Source organism: Dermacentor albipictus, chromosome 3 (genome assembly GCF_038994185.2).
Source record: "Dermacentor albipictus isolate Rhodes 1998 colony chromosome 3, USDA_Dalb.pri_finalv2, whole genome shotgun sequence".
Lineage (NCBI taxonomy): Eukaryota > Metazoa > Arthropoda > Arachnida > Ixodida > Ixodidae > Dermacentor > Dermacentor albipictus.
In genome coordinates, this window is record NC_091823.1 from 5,480,428 (window position 1) to 5,502,105 (window position 21,678).

General features: G+C 45.1%; 1 protein-coding gene and 1 long non-coding RNA gene across 3 annotated transcripts; one reads left to right on the forward strand and one right to left on the reverse strand.

Moving 5' to 3' along the window:
- Positions 1-1,242: 1,242 nt before the first annotated feature.
- Positions 1,243-18,553, reverse strand: LOC135920176 (uncharacterized). Of its 2 annotated transcripts, none has more exons than XR_010570190.1 (2): positions 17,945-18,553; positions 1,243-2,990 (listed from the first exon to the last, which is right to left on the reverse strand). It is a non-coding gene; the product is annotated as an uncharacterized lncRNA (long non-coding RNA). The 2 variants fall into 2 exon arrangements; XR_011512620.1 differs by having other exon boundaries at positions 1,243-3,066.
- LOC135920175 (uncharacterized) lies at positions 2,715-13,585 on the forward strand. Its single transcript, XM_065454318.1, has 2 exons — positions 2,715-3,017; positions 13,247-13,585. Exons 1-2 carry the CDS (start codon positions 2,715-2,717, stop codon positions 13,376-13,378), a joined length of 435 nt encoding a protein of 144 aa, XP_065310390.1. The 3' UTR covers positions 13,379-13,585.
- Positions 18,554-21,678: the final 3,125 nt, after the last annotated feature.

Genomic DNA, 21,678 nt, shown 5'->3' on the forward strand with positions numbered 1-21,678 from the left:
AGTGCGAAATGTGATGCTTGAAGGCATAGCGCCCGAGACAAGGGTGGTCCGACATGATTCTCCACAAGGTTAAGAAGAGCGGCTATCCGTGGGTATTTTTGCTGCTTTGAAGCCAAGTCGGTGATGGGCAAAGATAACAGAGTGGCCGTCAGGGGCGTTGGGACTGGGGTTGCGTGGCCGATGCGATCTCGCGTTGGTGTCGTGCCGGAGCAACCATCAGGACAAGTGGGGGAAGGAAGAAAATCTTTATACCGGCATCATTCAAGGATCTAACAGACTGCGACGCTCCGCGGTGCGCCAGCTAAACTAGCCAGGTCGGGGTCCGTCCCCTTTTTCCCTTTCTCCACGCGGTGGCCTGGCTCACACCAATTTGCACTTTAACTGAGAACGTACCTTTCTCCCTCACAACGCTCAGTGTCCAGTTGACGGCTCAGGAATGCCGAGGTTGGGTGCTGACAACCGGCGAGCTGTGGCAACCCTTTTAGGAATTTGGCAGTACGTTGAAATCACGTTCTCCGAACTTTATCGGCGTCTAGCGCCAAAAAGGGGAAACTACCGGTGCGCGGTGCGCTATTGTTTCCTCCCCTGGGTCATTTTAAAGCGAAAGCTTTACTAACCTCGTCGAGCCGAGTATCGCCGTTCGCCGCGAATTTGACCGTAATGCCTGCACGACTGCTGAGGCTTCGACTGAATCAAACGCTTTCTCGTTTGATTCAGTCGAAGCCTCAGCAGTGACGTGACCTTCGAGTATAACACCGCCGTGCAAGAGACGACGCGATTCACATCATTTCGCCTTCTTTGCGGTCGCGAAGTCTAGACTATGCTGGATGCTATGCTGCCATGTCACGACGGCGACCACTTGACAACTGGCGCCGATGAATTTGCTGAGCGTGCCGGGGAAGCTCGGCAGCTCGCGCGGCCGCACATCGGCCAGCAGCAGCAGAAGGACGCTACGACATCCGCCACAGGGACGTGTCCTACAACCCCGGAGACCAAGTTTGGGTCTAAACCCCTGTTCACTGCCGTGGCCTGTCTGAAAAGTTACTGTGCTTAAAAAAACGTTTATTTCGACAAGAGACGGTAGGAACACTGAGTCACAATCAGGGCACAATTGCATCAGGACGATAACATGAGCCGGTATTTTGGTCCGTATAAAGTACTACGCCACGTCAGTGACGTCAACTACGAAGTGGTCCCGGACGCAACATCGCAGACACGGACCCGGACACAAAGACAACCGAGCTCGGAAATAGTTCACGTTGTGCACATGAAGCCGTGCACTGCGCGTTCATAATTTGTTTTCTCTCATTCACCTTTGTTTGTTTCTGCTTTTCATCTATCTTCGTGAGCTTGCCTCTCTGTTCATTGACTGTGCCGCGGCAGGTTTCTTTTTTCGTACTCTCGCTTTGTCGGCGTTGTGTTATTTTTTTAGTTTGCTTGTTTTGTTTTTATTGCTTACGCTTATTTTGCCGCATCGAGACGACGCTTTTGATCGTAAGGGGGGATAATTCCACATGTAGGTAGTGGGTCGAGGGCAAGAGTGGGTCGAGCCCTGAAGAACAAGGAAGGCCGCGCGCCTTCCCTGCTCGCGAGCCAACCCCGACGGACGCGTTTTTCAAGAGCCCGCTGCTCTGAGGTTTATTAAAACCCCAAGAGTCTTCTGAAGGTTTGTGACAATATACAGACGTCTGCAACCTGAACCAAAACTAAACCCGAAAGCTTTTCCGGTTGACACCTTGGTTTGAAGGTCCTGCTTCCTCGATGATATTTGAGTGTAAATGCTTTTTGTCGTTGATTACTCTCCCATACTCGAATGCTCGCCGCAATACTGGTGCAGCCGACGCGTCGACGGCATGGCGACAATAGAGGTTACGATTCTGAGATGACGATGATGTAACGGTTGGCAACAGCGTGGAGACGACGGCACGATGACAATGCGTTTACGCTGACTGTGTGACGACGGTGTATGACGACGACTGTGTGACGAGAATTGGACCAGGAGCTGGCAAGACGACAACGGAACGTAAGATAACGCGTGCATGACGACGACTGCATGACGGTGATAGCATGACAAGGGCGCGATAATCACGACTGAATGACGACAGCAGGATTACGGTGAAATGACGGAGAAGGGATGACATTACTGAAACGACAAAGGCTGTATATAATGACGATGGCATGACCACAATTTGATGACGACGAGTGTATCACGATGATGGCGTGACGGCGACTGTACAACGACGACGACGTGACGAGAATCAGTTGACGAAGCTGGAACGACAAGGACTACATGACGAAGAGGGCACGTGCTGGAGTGGCAGGCGTATAGCACGGCGACGGCATGATGCGAATCAGATGAAGAAGCTGCAATGACGACGATAGAGCAACCACGACGGCATAACTACGGATGCATGGCAGACACCTTTTGGCGCCTCTCTCGCTCAACTGTCTCGCTGTGTACGGGGCTAACGGTGTTAGAGTGAGCAACAAACAAAGAAAAGCTAACGCTCTAAAAGGAAGAGATTGGACACATCGTCAGCCTGTTCCTTGTGAAGAAAAATGAAAAGGGCGCATTGTCATGAAACCAAATGACAGGAACTCTCCATGCCATCGTCTTTTGCCGAAACATTCTCGGCGTTCATCAACATTCAGATGGTGATGGACATTATCATCCTGGCATGGCGTGAGCGGGCCGAAGGGCGGCGGCTGTAGCCATGATCCTGGAGGATGCCGCGGACCTGGACCCGTTCGTGGAGATCGAGCTGCAGACAGCGCGCGAGGAGTGCAGCCTGCCGCCGCGACACGGCCGCTGGCTGTCCAAGATTGGCCGTCTGCTGCGCACCTTGTTCGGCTCCCTGGGGTCGCTGTGGCGCCGCCTGCAGGCGCCCCCATCGTCCAGGCTGGCAGGCCGCCGCTCCACCGTCTCCGAGCACGCGCGGGTTGACGTGATGGCCTGGAGCTCGCAGCTGCAGCGCGCAGGATCCATGGACCTGTTCGCAAGCCCCAGCAGGGATCTGGTGAGGCTCACTCGCAGGCCCTTGAGCTGCCAGGTTCCGGCATGACCCGCTACAGCGTGGAAATTTCAATGCACCCGGGAAACATTTGTACAGCGACAAATGTTGTGCGTTCATCTTTCAGGAATAGCACGTTGAGCAGCTCCACTGCACATACAGTAGAGAAACCTTGCTGTGCACTTTTACGTGCGTCTTAGTCACTTAGGTACAAACAGGCTGGTGTACTAAGATATATAAGTGGGTCTCACTAGGATGTACATGGGACTCGAGCGCTAATGGCCTTGGAAAATCGAAGAATAAGAAAGCACTGATCCCCACGGAGTCGCGCAAATGTAGTGGGTGTGGAGCTTTGGACAAAGATAGGAATTTGTTCCAACGTGAATAACAGATATCATTAAATAGAGGATACCCGAATATGAGGTTTAGGCCGAACTGTACTCTTGAGTAAATACCCAATAAATATTTATGTTGACGACGCGGTTCTCAGCCCAATTGACAGTATACTTCGCCGTGCATTTCAATGCACGTTTACTGCCGTGAGCTGGTCAAAGTGTGTTACAGAATAAAACAGGTGATCTGCGTTCCCAGAAGCTATCCATTGATTGTCACAGAAAAGTACTCACCTCACCTCAAGAGATCTGAATACATTCGTTATGTTAGTGGCAGTCATCCCTGCCCAATTTATGAATCATATATGTTTTTTTTAAGTTCTTGCGGTAAATAATACGGCAATGATTCGCTTTAATTCTTATAATTGGTTTTGCTAGTCTTTCACTCTGAATATCCCAGCGTATTATAATCAAAGAACCAAACAATAAAAACTGAAATACATTTACTTCATTATTCGTAATCATAATTAAGCCTTTGGCATTGCCATTCAATGTTCACCGCTGATCTTGCTGGCTGCACTCAATATAAGTTTACCATTTACCCGGAGCATCGCAACCCATGAGTGAAATTCCCCGTGCGATGTTGCTGTGTCATCCACGCAAGTCGATACAGCATTTGTGGCGGTCTTGTTTTCAACAAAGACATACAGTCGATGTGATTATTGGTGGTGCTATCATAGTGTTCATTTTCTTTAGTTTTATGCTTAAATAACTGATACTTATACTTTATACGTGGTATGTATAAATATACATTTCTTCGTGCTGATTTTGCCCGTAACTATAAAAAAGAAAGACAAGGCGCGCCTGTGTCAGTGAAACTTTTACCCGAGTCTATTCCGGAAAGGTAATTGTTTTGGGCTCGTAGATGAGAAGGAAATATGAGAGATGGAGACACACCTGCGAATGTGACTAAACGTACCAGGGCGTCGTATATGAAAAAAAAACCCTTTCTGACGACAACTTCCTCATCAACGATTTGCTTCCTTATGCCCCCTTCTTTGTGTAACGTAATCTTTTCGTGCCGTTGGCAAAGGCGTATAGGAAGTGCAGCTTCATGGCGGCTTCCCTGTTTTGAAAACTTCTGGGAGCCTCCTTAAGTGGAAAGCTTCAGTCCTTGTATCGGTCACATGCGTGCACGCTGACTTGCTAAAAGATATTTAAAGAAATCACTGTGGACCACCAGAGCACGACATCAAAAGTGCCGTAGTGAGAGCTCTTATAAAACTACATCTGTGGAATGCTCACGCTTTTTATTTATTTATTTATTTATTTATTTATTTATTTATTTATTTATTTATTTATTTATTTATTTATTTATTTATTTATTTATTTATTTATTTATTTATTGCAGTACCCTTCCGACCCAAAGTCATTACAGAGGGGTAGGGGGGTACATTGTGTTCGTATAAATCCCAATAACAAAACACACTACTATATAGGAAACTAAATTAAGTACAAAATTTAATAACTAGCAGTGCAGGCTATTATAGTAGGTGATCAATAACGGATGCTTTAAATGTCAATACCGTAAGCAACATTATTACACATGCAAACTACAAAAATTATCAACTAACAATTAGCAATGCAAATTAATCTGAGAAGTGGTCAATAACGGCAGCCTGAAAAGACGGGATCTTCAGTGCAGGCGCTGGTTGCGGGAAGGTGGCTCCATTAATTCTACGCTAATCTTGTGTTCAACTGAATCATGTCACAGGTTGGTACTGCGGAAAGGAATGGCGACTTTATAATGGTGATCAGTGCGAGATGACAAACACGATGGTTGTGATAAAAGTTCGCGTTTCGTGACTGGTCCAAGAAAAAAAAAGATTTATGAAAGAGACGAAGATGTGAAAATTTTTTTAAAAGCAAGTTCGGAAGGCCAAGATTAGATTTCAATAGCGATACACTGGCAGTAGGCGATCAGCTGGTTGATAAAATAAAGCGAGTTCAACAATTCTGGACGCAGTCTACTGCATCCGCAAGGCTACGCGTCAGGCCGGGTCCCAGATAACAGACGCATACTCGAGTTTATGTATAATTAGTGCTCGATATAGTAATAAATTTAAATGGTTTAGTGCTTCAGCTAAATTGCGACGTAGGTATTCTAGTGCACGGTTAGCATTGTTGATTATATAATTAATGTGCGTATGCCATGAAAGGTTATCCGTTATGTGCACAATAATATAGTTATAGTAAATTAGGTGTTCTAGTAATGAGCCATCTATTTCATAAGCAAGGAAGTCAGTCGAATTAGAACAGCGAGAGAGTGTAATTCTCTTACTTTTATTTGTATCCAGGGTCATAACCTATTACCTACACCCCTTTGATTTATTGTCCAAGTCAGAGTGGAGGACAGAGAGGTCAGATTCGTTAGCTATTTCACGGTGAATAACAAATTTGCCTGCAAATAACGTGGTATTAGAAGGAGCTAGAAGAAGAGGGTTAACCGAGTGGCCCGGTTTTTATTAATCATATCACAAGAAGCCAACAAACAGGGACACCAAGGACAACATAGAGGAAATTACTTGTGCTTACTTATTGAATTAAAGAAACGATAAATTATTGGAAATGAAAGTGGATGAAAAAAACAATTTGCCGCAGGTGGGGAACAATCCCACCTCTTCGCATTACGCGTACGATGATCTAACCTGTTGAGATACCGCGGCGGTATTAGAAGTTATTGTGTCAGGAAGCCCGTTAATATAAATTAGAAAAAGATGAGGCCCCAAACCGACCCCTGTGGAACGCCAGATTTTACATTACAAAAATTTTAGTCGCAGTCGTTGGTGGTTAGGTATCGTGCGCGATTAATCAAAGAACACTCAACGCATTTAAATATATTAGAGTCAAAATTTAGAATTCTCATTTTGTAGAAACGTAATTGATGGGCTTCTTTAGCAAACACTTTGTCTGGGTCTATAAAGATGCAGTCAGTAACTGAGCCTTTGTCTAAAACTCATGCTGTGTAAGCAGTAAAGCATAATAGATGCATATCACAGGAATAGTACTTACGGAAACCGTGCCGAGATTCGCTGAAAAAAAAAATGCATTCCAAGGTTCACACCATGCAGATGAGAATAGATGACGGGTTCCTGAAGTTATAATAATGAAACGTTGATAGTAACTTTAGCTAAAGAGGATGAAGCCGATGGCCTGCGCGCTCACGAGACATTCATTACGTTACTTGACATTTTCACTCGAATGCGTTGTTAACCAGCTCCTATTACTTGTTTTCGCTCACCAAAATTCGTGTGTTCGAGTGCCTTAGTTAACTCTACCTTAATTAAGCGAGCATCAATTAACTTCACCCTAATCAACACCAAAGGTCGCGGGTTCGCCTCCCACCTATGGTATTGAGCTCGAATGTCTTAACTAACTATATATTAGTTAACTGCGTCTTAATAAACTTCGCCTTAACATCAAAGGTAGTGAGTTCAACTCTCAACCTTCACGATGTCAATTAGAATCCAACTTGGCGATATCGCCTGTTCGCCCATATCTCTATGTTGGTTCGTGGGTTCGAGTGCCTTAATTAATTTCGTCTTAATTAACATCAAAGGTCGTGAGTTTGACTCTCGAGCTTCAGGGTGTCAAATGGAATCGAACTTGGATATATGGTCGGTTCGCCCAGATCTCCAAATGAGTTCGACACCCACCGAAAGTGATGGGTTGAGTCATGTTTTTCTGGTTGAGCTCTGCACCACCAGACGGCTGCACTGCTCCGGCCGCCCACGTTTACGCTCCCGTCTATCCGGCAATCCGCCCAAGCTACCCCCGTTTGCCGGAATAGCAGACAAGCTAAAGGTCCCTAATATCATGGGTGGCGGCAATGGGGAAAGAAACCTGCTGAGTAACTACTTAGTACGAAAAAACGAAATCAGGAAAGAAAGAATTTGATATCACAAAAGGAAGCTCATAACTTTTCGAAGCGAGATCGGGATGTCTTAGAACACGCACTTTTAAAGCGAGATATAAGAAGGAAGAAGAAGCATGTGCTTGCTGCGGTAAAGCTAGGGAAACGATGGAGCATGTTTTATTATATATTGAAGATATTTGCCCAGTGGTCGATTTAGGCATCTCTGGCCTCCCTGAAGTCCTTGGGTTCAGCAAGCGCAGGGGGGAGGTAAACATGTCCGCAATAGAGATTAGTAAGCGGCGATTGGAAGATTGGTGAAAGAAAAGTAGGGAAACGACAAACAACGGAGGCGTGAAAAAACTAAATTCACAATAGGGGCTCAGAAAGTTCGGTTATGGGAATTCATCGTGGTTTCTTCCTTTCCTTTTTTCTTCTTATTTAACATAGGTAGGACATTAGGCAATATAACGACAAGAGCTTTCTGGCGCAAACCTCCACCGCGTTTCAAATGGGACACTCATAACATCCATCCATCCATCCATCCATCCATCCATCCATCCATCCATCCATCCATCCATCCATCCATCCATCCATCCATCCATCCATCCATCCATCCATCCATCCATCCATCCATCCATCCATCCATCCATCCATCCATCCATCCATCCATCCATCCATCCATCCATCCATCCACCCACCCACCCACCCATCCATCCATCCATCCATCCATCCATCCATCCATCCATCCATCCATCCATCCATCCATCCATCCATCCATCCATCCACCCACCCACCCACCCACCTACCCAGTGGTTCAGTACTGGTGACAGAATTTAACTGTGGAGTGCTTTCGTCATCGGGCAAGTACTTAAATGTCCCGGTAGAGTATCTAATCATGTCCTGCATTTACCTCAATTCCTCGAGTATTAGGGCTTTGTTTCTTTTTTTTATTTTACATTCTTTATTTATTTATCTAATATTGCGGGCACGTGTGACAGCCAGGGAGGGCATACAATAGCGTATGGTACATACAATGAAAATAAGATTTACAAAACCATAAAATTACAAAATTAGGATGTGGATTCAATTAAACATTTCCATTCGGTTACAGTTCGATGAAAAGAAAACTTGTATATGTTCGTTCATGCAAAGGGGTTAATGCATGATGTCTGCGGTGGCGTGTAGTTCTGGTTGATAACTGCGATACATATTCAGCTGGGTCAAGGGATAAATTGCTAGTGTGAAGTAGGTTAAGGAATTCAAGTTTCTTTCTTCTAAGCTCGAGTGGTTCAATGTTATTAATTTCCATAAGTTCGGTGGGGGAATCAGATATTGGAATTTCTTGAATAAAAATCTGACCACTTTTCTCGGAATTCTCTGAATACTATTGATAGTTTTTCTGTACGAATCCCTAACTATGCATGCATATTCCAGCTTAGGTCTACATAGGGAGATGTAGCATAGCATTTTAATGTTAGATGGGGCTTTCTTAAGTTTGTGTCTCAACAGGCATAGTTTTTTGAGGGCTGAAGCCCAAGTGTTATTTATGTGATCGTTCCATATGATCGTGTATTGTTAAAGGTCATTTCTAAGTATTTATAAATAATCAGATCTGTACGCCACCTTCAATTGTGTTAGCAATATCATTAACATATAGAACAAAACGAAGAGGACCAAGGACACTGGCACCGATGTGACTGGAAAGCTGCCCGATTTTACAGCATTTATCTCCGCGAATTGTTTCTGATTAGACAAATAAGCGGAAACGCAAGAGATACACATCTGATGAATTCCTGCATTTTCAAGCTTTCGAATGAATTTATCATGCGGGAGTCAAGGAAAATTATGCCTAGCTGTCCGTTCTTGTCAAGGGCTGATGCAAAGGAATGAACTACAGTGACCAGCTGCGTGACAGTCGAATGCCCTCTTCTGAACCGTGCTGAAAGTTAGTTAAAATTGAATGCTTTTCTAGATTTTTGGTTATGCTTTTTGCTATGATATATTCGATGAGTTTGCAGCATGATGACGTTAAACGAATAGGACGGTAATTTTCAAGAAATATACGGTCTCCTTTTTTATGAATTGGTGCAATTCGGGCTGTCCTCCAATCACTCAGTAATTCAGACGGCAATAATGAAGCATGGAATGTTATAACAAGTAACTTCGATAAGGTTACAGCATATCTAGGGAAAAACAAGTTAGGGATATTGTCAGGCCCACTTGAACATTTAGGTTTTACGTTCAACAACATAGAGAGGACGCCGGCATATGATATAAAATTTACTTCACACGGTTGGTACAGTGTGCAATTACGGGAAGAATCACTGGGATTCGAGAAAACTCTGTGAAAAAACATATTAAAGTGATGAGCAAGTTTTACCTTCTTCATAACCATCTGTCCAATTACAGTCGTTTGGGATATTGGTTTCTTCGCGGGAATGCAATTCTAAAATTTACTTGGATCCTTAGTGATAAAATTAGGAAGTGATGAGTTAAAATAAGAGTCCTTTGAACTATGCACGGCAAGTGCTAGCTTGCCCTGCACGTCAGATATCAAGGTTGGCTCGCATGGACCTTTTCTAACTTTCTAATTTTGCGTTTCATTTGAATGACATTGCGATTGATCCATCGTGTTTGCTTGTCAAATTGATTTTTTTTATTTTTATGAATTTATCAAGACAAAAATTACACATGTCCTTAAAGCGGGTCCAAAGTAAGTTAACAATATTTTCGTCAAAATTAGTTAGTCAATTTTCCAAGTAATCAATCACGCATGCATCGTTAGCACAAGAATAATCTTTGACAAAATGGACAGATGATTTTTTTGGTTTTAGCACAGGAATCAAGCAGTCAGGAAGCACAAACAAAATAGCGTTCAGACAGCCTCTGCTCGATCAGCACAGTGAATTCAGTGAATTTGCGAGCAAGGAAAACAAGGCCCAAAACTGAAGATGAAACTTGTGCACGTATCGGCTCAAGAACAACTTGTTTGAGATCATGTGTTAACATGATATCAAATAGTACATGAATATCCTGACTATGATGTGGTCTAGGCGGAAGGTGCAACTAGTCTATTCCGGGCAAATTAAAAGCACCTGCCAGAATAGTCTTAATGTTTAAATATTTATTGATACAAGACCATAATTCATGCGAAAGTTCAGGAGGGTCGTCAGGAGGTCTGTAAGTTGCGACTAGAACGAGGGCATAACCCCAAAGAGATATCTTAATATATATACATTGATACATTCCAACGTAGGTATTATGTCTAGAATGACAGTTTCTATCTGACTTTTAGTTAGGACCGCCATACCTTCTCCCACAGAAGACCTATCTACGCGATAAACATTATAGCAGGGAGGAAAGATGTCTTGGTCGTTAATATCCTCGCGAAGCTAAGTTTCAGTAATAACACCAATGTGTGGGCCGTGTTGAAGCAGCAGTACTTCTAGGGAATCTGTTTTATTTACAATACTTCTAGCATGAATAATAAATAATCGTAGTCGCTTATGCCGTGAAGGCTCATTGATTCCCGATTGTGTTTTCCTAGGGCGACTATCTGCAACCTGTACCTGTTTGTTTTGCCATTCGTCCCAAAAGAAAACATGCTTGTATACTTTGAGCTTGTCGTATACAAGTGTGACCTTCTTTCCGTGAAGCTTATCGTTTCTTGCACTTACCCACAGAAGTTTGCGCTTCTTTAAGGTACATTCCGAGTAGTCATTCTGGATGAAGAAACTAGTTCCCTTCAGTTTTTTTTTGCATTTTGTAGTATTTCTATCTTCTCATGAAAATTCTGACGATACAGAATTACTGGTCGCTTGTCACCTTGCCTTCCTAATCTGTGAATACGACCGTCATAATCACATTGCACATTAAATTTTTTATTAAATATATTCTTAACAATTTTATCTTTGAGTGTGTTTTCAGTCTCGTTTGGAATTTCAGGTATCCCATGAATGACTAGATTAGAGCGTCGGCTTCGATCCTCAATGTCTGTTAGGTTTTTAGCCTGGAAGCTGATCATATGTTCAATAGACTGTAAGCTATTGGTATTTGCTACCGAGGTATGTATTGTTTCCGTGATCTGTGTCTGCATTTTTATTAAACATACTGGAAAGTTCCAAAAATCAGCTTCTCAGTTTTCAAGAAATGCATTTGCAGCTCTTGGATTTCGTTACGAAGGTCAGGCTGCCCCTCTAATAAGTGTTTCAGCATTGCGGCCTGTGTAGAGCTGGGCTTTACTTCGACATCGCCGCAAAGTAGCAGTTTACACACAATGAGACACTCATCAGCCATTGCAAGGCGTAGCCGCGTGTGCACGGAAGCACCATAACAGCACGATAATCGCTACGCAAGGAGCTCGTATTGGAACCAACCTGCACAATGAACAACACGGCTTCTGTCAGTGCCATGGCAGTTCCTGGTCCGCCGTGCCCAGCAGTAAATGGTGTATACTTTGTCACAGTTAAACAGTTCGCGTCTTCCCGATTTTCTCGGACAGCCTGGTTTGCGTGAGCACAAAGACGTCAGCAATAAAAAAAGACAAACCTGTACAAGCTGTACTATGCTGCGCGTTGTTAGATATAGACACCAGTGTGCCACTATATACCGGCAAGGGAAGAACTCGGCCCTTGTAATTGCCTTGGCAAAGTTCACGGACGCTGTTAGTAGAAGGAGAGTAAACGTAGCATTCCTTATTTTATGTACAATTTATTATGTGATACGGAGAACTGCAGACCACTGGCTTTACTGGAATAAAAAAAATCTTTTTGCGCAAGTTTGTCGTTGTCCGGCAAGAACCTTCGTTGACGGATATTCTAGAAACTTTCAGCTTTCTTCGTGGTGAGAGTATACTATATTCCAGTTTGAAAGATGGACATTTTACAATAAGTGGCTGACATTTTTCAGGAACAAATTTGGCCGATCTATGCGGACGAGATACGCGGTCGTCGCTTCTTCTCAGATTTTAGGTTTAATGCGACGTTAAATTAAGCTCTGCGCAAAATTTCTGGTCAGATTGCTCCAACGCTTCTGAAGCGCTGTCAGCGATACCGTGAAATATTAGATTTTCTCTGCGTGTTCGGTCGTCGATGTCGTCGAGTCGATGGTTCACCTGAGGGACGGAGCTTTCGTACATTTTGCCTTCAGACGGCCGAATACTGTTTTCAACTGCAAAAAGCATATTGTCAATTTATGCAGTTCGTTTTTCAAGCTCATTCTGGGCATCTCTGACCTCGATAAGAGAAGTCGTGACTTCCTCACGTTTTGCATAGACCTTGACATACAGTCCCTCTATAAGCGACAAGAACTCGTTACATTATTTCCAGGCGTCGTCATTAACCGGAGGAGGGCCAGTATCAACTCCACATCCCGAAATAGCAGTAACATTTTAGACGCATGAATACATTCGCAAGCAAGGCAGAATAACACTTGTGGGCATGGAAGCGACGACGACGACGACGACGACGACAACAACAACAAACATTATCAGTTATTTTACAGATTAGTTAGTAGCTGAAACAACGTGCACCAAGAAGAGAAAAGGCGTTTTCAGGGGCCTGCATTGTTGCTGTTATTCCATGCCAACTCACTGTCTTACTGGCTTCGGTATTTTATAAGAATATATCTATCTTCCTCTTTCCGAGGGGCCTCAATTAGCGACTGCCTTGCATATTTACCCGACAAGCTGTGAAAGCTGCAAGGAAATTAACATTATAGTGCTGAGCATTGATTGGTTTCAATCAATCAATCAATCAATCAATCAATCAATCAATCAATCAATCAATCAATCAATCAATCAATCAATCAATCAATCAATCAATCAATCAATCAATCAATCAGATTGCATCAAAAATCATCATGACGTTCACGCAATAAAATGGCGTTATCCCATTGAGTGAAATGTCTGCTTAACTTGTGACCAAATTGGGCACCTCTCAAAGTTGATGCTTCATGCACGCGTTCTTTTCAATTTGTTCTCGCCGCAGGAACCGCTGCAACAATTTGTTCACATCGAAAGCTCAACGAGCTCAACTGAGCCCTCGCTCCACGCTCTCAAAACCCTCTGTGTGCCAAAGATATGCCCCTCAAAATTGTCCCGATGCTCCACGAAGTCGTAGCTTTCAGCGAGGAAGCTCCAGAACTTCACAACCTCGGCAAGAGTTCGGAATAGTCTGCGGTTGCATCGAACAACGCGATTTGGAAAAGAGGCTGCGTAAGGTAAATAAATGCGAGTCTGTCCAAATTCACGGAAGACATCAAGAACTCTGTGTTATTAAAACTACAAATCACCTTGGGCAATATAAATGAAGGACTGTGATGTGGAACACATGAAGTCAGGAGCAATAATTTTAGCGCGATATCACTGCACATTCCTTATGGATTTGCGCCGGTCCATACGAAGGACCGGTTCTTGCCGGAAATAACTTGTTGGCATAACGTCAAACGTGAAACACTTTTGATGTTATGTTCAAGCGATTCTGATGAGCTCGGACAAATAAACTGAGTGCTGGAACACTTCAGAGAGTCAATCTCTCAGAGCACATGTACACAATGTCTACTTTGTGAATTCACTTGTCATCCTCTGCAAGGGTTGGTCCAAGTCCATTCGTCCGGAACAAGGCGTCGATGACACGAGAGAATATCGCTCGGAGCATTTTGCAAAAAAACACGTAAGGAAACGAGTAGTGCTTCTGGACCTTAGCTCCTATTATCTCTCTTCTCCCCCTTTTTTTATTTTCGTTACTTCCCATTTTTGAAAAGACGCTTTGAAGAGAAGCATTCTTTCAGGTTGATTGCTGCGAGTAAGAGGGGCTGTAATATTCAATACTACGGAACCACGAGGGCACGTCAATAGAGGTGAGCGAATATAAACTTTTTCGAATACGAACCAAGTAAGAATAATAAGTATCGAATCGTATAGTAAAACACAGACGCATATATTTACAGCAGGAACATTTGTTTCGGCATGATTGTGTACCACGCCTGTACTGACTAGTGCAAGAAAGACGGCTATCCATCAGGAGCAAAATATCACTTTTATACACAAGATCACTAATTTTCATAAAGAAATCTGTACGAATAGCCTCTCAACATCTTTTAGAGCTAGGGAATTACCATTACTTTTACGTATGGGGTATGTTTCTAACCTATTTCGTGGGTCGATCCCGGAGATAGAGCAGCCTGAAAAATTACAGTGACGTTTCCCATCGTGAACGCGGGTTACGCGCAAGCGTATGCGTGCTATTCGCTTTCTGTGCATTGCGCGCAGAATGTTTTCCAGATGCTTTGATTCTGTGTAAGCATTGCAGTCTTCCTAGGCTTAGTTTTTATTTCGCACGTTTTATGCCAGTTTCTTCATACTTTATAAAGTGTGAACTGCTATTAGGGAGATGATATATGCCACTGTAAGGAACTCCTGGGCACGCCTCGCCTTTTGTCGCTCTCGTTCAGCCCGGCGCTTGCCGACGACTTCGGGGTCGGTCGACTAGTGCTCGGCCTGCGCCGCTTGCAGCTGCTGCTCCCTCCTTCTCACTTGGCGCTCTCGATTGCCAGAGGAGCCATGTGCATCGATAGCGCGCACTGGCGCAGAGAGATCGTAGGAGTCGCTAGTGGAGGTGACCCAGCCAATGACCAAGCGCGCCTCCATCTACCCTCCTCCTCCGCGACGCACCGCCTCCTTCCTCATCTCCTCCGCCCGTCACTCTTCCGTACCTACCCGGGCGGAAGGTGCCTAAGATGCGTAGAATGTGCCTGCCCGCGGTGGAATTGGCGAGTTGTTCGTATCGGGTACGCTGAGCTTCAATAAGCTTGTCTATGGTGGTGTGAATGCCGAGGTCGTCCACTTTATTGTTAGAGGTGGAAATAGGAAGATGTAGGGCTTGTTTATAGGCCCTTTTGATTATGGTATTGAGTTTGAGCTTGTCAGTCGCACTGAGGCTAAGGTACGGGGCGACATAGGTGATCCTGCTCTGGGCGTAGGGGGTCACCAGGCGTATCAGGTCGTTTTCTCTCAGGACGTGATGTCGATTTGTGATGTGTGCAATGAGGCAAGTGTTTTGATGTATATTAGTATCTAATTGCTTGAGTATTCCCATATTTGTGCCGTTTTGTTGGGTGCATAAGCCACGGATACGGATGCTAGGGGCACCGTAGGGAAAGCGTTGCTGATGCACGTGGAGTTGTATCTCGGGAGAGGTGTGAGGATCTGGGCGTCGACCTCCCCACGAAGGCTTGTATACAAGGAACTCCGATTTCTGTGGGGAGCACTCCAGGCCACGCGGTTCTATAGTATGCAACAACTTCGTTGATGGCCTGCTGCGTGTCTTGGATGTCCCCCTCGCTACCTCCGGTGACCAAGGTGATGTCGTCTGCGTACAGGCTATGCTTGAGGTTGGGGATGCTAGCTAATGCAGGTGGCAGTCCGAGTAGGGCTACGTTAAACAGAAAAGGGGACAGAGCCGATCCTTGCGGCGTGCCTTTGCAACCGAAGTGAATAATTGGCGACTGCAACCCTCCGATGGTGACGGCGGCCGTGCGACCTGTAAGGAAATTCTTGACGTAGATATATGTTCGGTTTCCAACCTGGAGTTGTGCCAGTTGGGTCAATATGGCCTCATGCATGACGTTATCGAAGGCCTTGGTTAGGTCTAGCCCAAGATGGTTCTGGTGTCCAGCCTGGAGCTTTTATCGCCATCGATAATTTGGTGCTTGAGCTGAATCATGACATGTTGAGAAAGTTTAGCGCGGAAGCCAACCATGGTATTTGTATAGTTGTCATTTATATGTTTGTGTGAGCGTGTGATGATGACGTCTTCGAGGACCGACACATGAAGTAAGAGAATAGTATGAGAAGATTTAAAATAAAAAGTATGCGCTGTGAGTGTTGTTTCCTGACATTTGTTTGTGGGATGCCATTCTAAAAATTCTGAGGAATAATTTAGACAGGAATGTAAGATCTGATATGAGCTACTTTAGCATTACACACTTAAACAAATGTACACCCTTTGGGTGTATATTTGCCACACAACAATAATAGTCATCTGTCTTGCTTGCGTTTCGTTTCCTGAAAACGCTGCGCTCGCTACTTTCCTGTCGAGAATGCTCTATCATGCTGATAACGCGCATGCCATTCCTGACTTGGAAGTAGCGGGCTCGCAGCGTTAAAGAAAGGAAATTCGGACAAGACCAATGACGATTATTGTTGTGTGGCAAGATACGACCCAAAGGGTGTAATTTTGTTCAAGAGTGTACGTGCAGCAATATAACCCACATATAATACATGACATATAACATCGCATGGCATATAATATACGTATAGACCGTTTTATTGAGAGCGCCGCCATTTTGCGATCACAGCGCCGTCTATCGTCCGGCGCCATGCTGGTATGTAGGATCGCGCTGGAAGGTGCACTGCGAACGTGCTGTTCATGACGAGTGACAAGTTTTCGCGCATTCCCTAGAGGTGTCAACAAGTTGTTTGGATTGGGAAATTTGTTAGCGTGTCTTCGCTAAGCATTTAGCTTCGATATAGCCGCTATATCGAACGGCGACGGGCCTAGAGGCGCTCCCGCAGCTCTGCCCACGATCGAAATAGGAAAAAAAATCAAATTACGGGGTTTTACGTGCCAAAACCACTTTCTGATTATGAGGCACGCCGTAGTGGAGGACTCCGGAAATTTTGACCACCTGGGGTTCTTTAAAGTGCACCTAAATCTAAGTGCATGGGTGTTTTCGCCCCCATCAAAGTGCGGCCGCCGTGATCGGGATTCTATCCCGCGGCTTCGTGCTCAGCAGCCTAACACCATAGCCACTGAGCAACCACGGCAGCTATCGAAATAGGAGGCGAGTCAAGTCTGAACATTGTCGATACGTAACGTTTACATGTAACCTGTTATTATCGTATGTGTAGCCTTAAACTCTATCACGGTATCCCTCCGACAACAATCATAGGTGTCTCCATGTGTCACGTGGTGTGCGGCACCAGCGTATACATCCCGATCCAGGTAACCGCGATGCTCCGAGGACACACGTTTCGCTAGCTAAAATTTTCGTGGTACGATATTTTAAACATTGTTTGTCTCGCACCCGGGCATCAAGCTTTACAAAATAAAGAACTGTAAAGTAACTTGATCGAAAGGGCCCTTTAGATAAGCTCGCTTTATCCATGTTAAGAGCCGGCTGTTAAGTTGGATAAAATGAGCTTATGATAGTGGCCGCGAATATGCCGCGATCAACTAGACGCACGCGACGTGTTGAAAGATTATGCGCACTCTTAGGTCTGGAATGGTGCCTGTGCGTGCAAGGGCACATCGCCCACTCGAGAGATATGAAAAACGAACAACTCTTTGCAACAGCGACTTCATCTCCTGCAGTAATACAGCGCGCGATGAGCGGCGTCGACAGCTTCCCGGCGATATTTGGAAGCACGGCAGAGCCCGTGTGAACTAGGGCCGGCCGACACACGGATGGCGTGGCTTTGGTTACAGAATGGAAAAGAACACACCTTCATTTCTTAGTCGGCACGTACTGTTTCATCACACGCCCTCGGTAAACTTCCGCCAGAACATTGCTTGCCAAGCATGATAATATTAGAACACGATTGTACAGAATAAGTTTAATGTGCATGAACGAAGAAATAGCTAACTTCATAGCAGTCGCAATGGTTGACCGACTCGAATACGCACCTTTCTTTCATTTCCCAATGTGATGATGGGCGCCGAATTCCGAGTTCGTCGCCGAGCGCTCACTGGGAACAAAACCTTCCGAACACACACGCGATGGCATCAAGTCCTTTCTGTGTATTCCGGCAATACAAAGCGGACACTTCTCTGCTATCGCAGCGGCGGTGTCCACGAAGTTGCCGCGGCTGAAGATGCATTTCACGCTTGCTTCCGAAAGTTATTTTTGCAGCCGAACACAGCAGAGTGGTAGCTTGTCGACCTTGTGTCATCTGACATCGCAGAAATTCCAATCAAGACACGTTAAAATCGCACTAATCGCGAATTAGACCGCTACCTTTCCAAGCTGCCGCTGGGCGAAAACGGAATCCGCACATACCGGTGGGAGGAGGAGAGCGGCGGAGGGCGCTGGTTCGAGGCTGCGTTCCTCCTCGCCGATAAAACGGTCTATGCCTAAATATATATTTGGAGCCTCACGGCGTCGCAGACGGCAAACATTCGCTTGGAGTCACCCCATAGTTACTATTGCGATAAAAAAAGCATGCATATCTCACGCATGCAGAAATCAAGTATAAAATTATTCGAGTCAATTTGGAGGTAGCTGGCTATCCAGTATCTTTTGGGATTCTGCAAAGGAAGCCTTCATACGCCCGCCTATGTCCCAATTGTGCGTGTGGGCAAATGAAAGCTCCCTAGCATCCACTGATACAGCACGCTTCTGCCTGGCCAGCATGTGCCGATGTGTGTCGGGGTCAGGGCTCGCCGCGGCATGCTATCGTCCGCCCGACACTTCTTTACGGGGCATTGCCGTCTGACGCGCAGCGGGACGGGTTCATTGTCGATAGTGCCTGGATTTGGCATTCAGTTATTTTGTTTATTTCTGAGAAATGCATACGACATAAATTGCGGCACCCTACACTTTTTCCATTTAAAGAACTACCGTCAAGCTATTAACAAAACGGTAATTCACACATTTTTGTTAATTAATCTTTTTAGATTAACTTAAGCAGCTGCATAGTATTTCCGCGTCGTCGTGGAGCTCGTTTGCGAAGACGGCAGGTATATCATTACGGTCATAGCATTTTTATAAAAGAATATATTGTCTAAAGACACCTTCATATTACCACGTAACCAGTTTCCCACTATTCACACACATAGACATTTTTCGCAATTTGGCACTCTATAGTGCTAAGGCATTAAAATATATTACAAAACCAAATATATGAAATTGCGGCAGAACTCATCTACGGTGTCCATTCAAGCACGTGAAAAGTTGAAACGCGTCATGTATGCGGTGCATCGGACTGTTATGTAGCATTTCAAAAAAGTGCTAACTTGGGCCGGCTGGTACATGTCTAAAAAAAATCAATGCCCTTCCACTCAGTGAAGAAGGATGACTAGCGAAGCTATGTGGGCCCCTTAATGGCGAATTCCACCTCCGCCGCGGGTCGGCCCGGCATTTCACTGCCTTCGGAATCGGCCCACGTATGAGGAGTGCTTAACACCTGCTTCACCTCCGCCGTGGGTCGGCCCGGGCGGGGGTGAAATTTTTAAAGCTTTACTAACCGCGTCGAGCCGAGTTTCGCCGTCGCCAGCAATTTGACCTTGACAACGCATCACATGACTCGCCGCGCCGAGCTCCGCCGCCGCCGCCGCTGGCTTTGCGCATGCGCTCTCCGCAACCCAAGCTTAATCACAGTCATGCCTAGCCACCGACTTAGGCACAATCGTCATACCATGATTGTATACTTAAGTAGAATAATTACAGATAAATCAAAGATTAACCACGTGAAACCTATAGACTTAACCAGGCAAAACCAAGCTTTCGCTTTGCATATCCAGGGTTCGCTGTGCTAAGCCGCAGCCAATTTTTATTGCGATGGCAATTACATGGACGCTCCAGGCGCATTCTACAGGACACTCCGTCGCCGTGAGGTTCCGCATAAAGTGCAAGGGCGCTAAAAGCGTCGCGGCCCGCTGCACGTGAAAGCGTGAGCCGGCGAACGCGGCTCATTCTCGGGTGCGCGAGCGAGGCACGCGGGCCGGAATGAATGAATAGAATTTATTGATGGGAAAGACCTGAGCTAGTGCGCTCTAGTCTGCTACTCTGCACTGGGGAAGAGGGAAGGGGAGTGAAAGGATGGACGATGATGATAAGAGAAGTGGTGAGTGCTTATGTACATGAGACAGTTGCCTCGCTAGAGCCGCTCGTCGAGCTTGGTGTCCTGCAGGAACTTCAACAATACTTTTGTGGCACGCATTGAAATTGCAGTGTCAGGCCATGGGCCGAGGATAGCTTCCTCCGACAGTAGTTGTCTGCCAACGCTGGCTAGGAAACTGTCTAACGTCCTTCGCTCCAGCATGTATGCTGGGCACTCGCACAGTACGTGTTGCAGTGTTTCGGGCATCTGGCCGGAAGCGGGCCTTTCGTGTACGAAGCACGGAGGTAAACGAACGAGGAGGGGCGTTCTTCTCCGGGTGCCTCGATGACCTCTTCGCCCACCGCTCCGTACAGAGTGGAGTCAAGCGCGGCGCCTACTGCGGCGTTGGGCACGCGATTGGCGTGACTTAGCAATGACAGACCTAAGAACGAAGTGCGCTATCCCATGTTTAGCGAGTTTGGAATGGCAAGAATAAAATTCAAGCCATGGTTTCTTTGCCCTAGGCGAATAGTGCCAACAAACATGTTCCTGTTGGAACGTTAAGCACAGATCATAGAAACTGTAATTTGTTGTTCTGGATAAGCTCAAGCGTTTTCTTCTCGCCATTCCAAACTTGTTGAACAGGGGAAACCGTACTCAGCTCTTAGGTCTGCCACTGCTAAGTCATGTCCACACAGTACACAAGAAAGCTTTTGAAAACAGATAGATAGGCTCGAGAAGGCTGGTTATTCTGTTAATTTGCTATCACTAACCTGCGAGATGCTTTCCAAATGGTTCAAAGGGCTGCTAAGAAACAAGAAAAACAGAAAAGGAAAAAAAGTTTGCTGTGGTGCCCTTTGTACGTACATAGGTTGTCCCCAAAACCTCGTGAAGTAACTCGACAAGCGGTTGGCAAAGAACGAACGCTTTATTAAAGGTTAGTGTAGTTTTATAGCCTTTATCTTGTGACGTCCCCGCAGCCACTGCCGATTCGCAAGAGGCGTGGCCGGTGACTCTAACAAAATAAACGCGTGTCAGCGGCGCATGGCGATTCATAACACCTCGTGATGTTCACGTTCCGAGCTAAAGCTTCCTCAAGAGGAATCTTTAGCTCGGGCCCAACTTCGACGCGGCCTATTCAAGTACATGTAAAACGCAAAAACGCTTTTCTGAGGTGACCCCTGGACCGATTTTAATGATATTTGTTGCATTTGAGAGATAAAGGTATATACTAGTGACCTTTGGAAGCGGAGTTTTGATTTTGGGCGTGAATTTTGTAAAAAGAAATTTCAACAATTCTCTTAAATTCGAGAAAAATAGAAGCACAAAGTTTACAAATTAATAGCTCTGCATCAAGAACAGATATCGCGGTTCTGTAAGCAGCATTCATTGCATCATTTAAAGTGGACAAATTTGATATGTTATTTTATATCTTACGTGAATTTGTTAGGTTGTGTACAAGGGTTCTGCAAAAGCTGTATTTCCATATTAATGTATTTATTAGGATTTATGTGTAACAAATCAATTTTGTTCGGTTTAGGTGAACTATTAGATGCAATTCACAAAATTGTGATATCACTTTTCATTGCCGAGTTACGG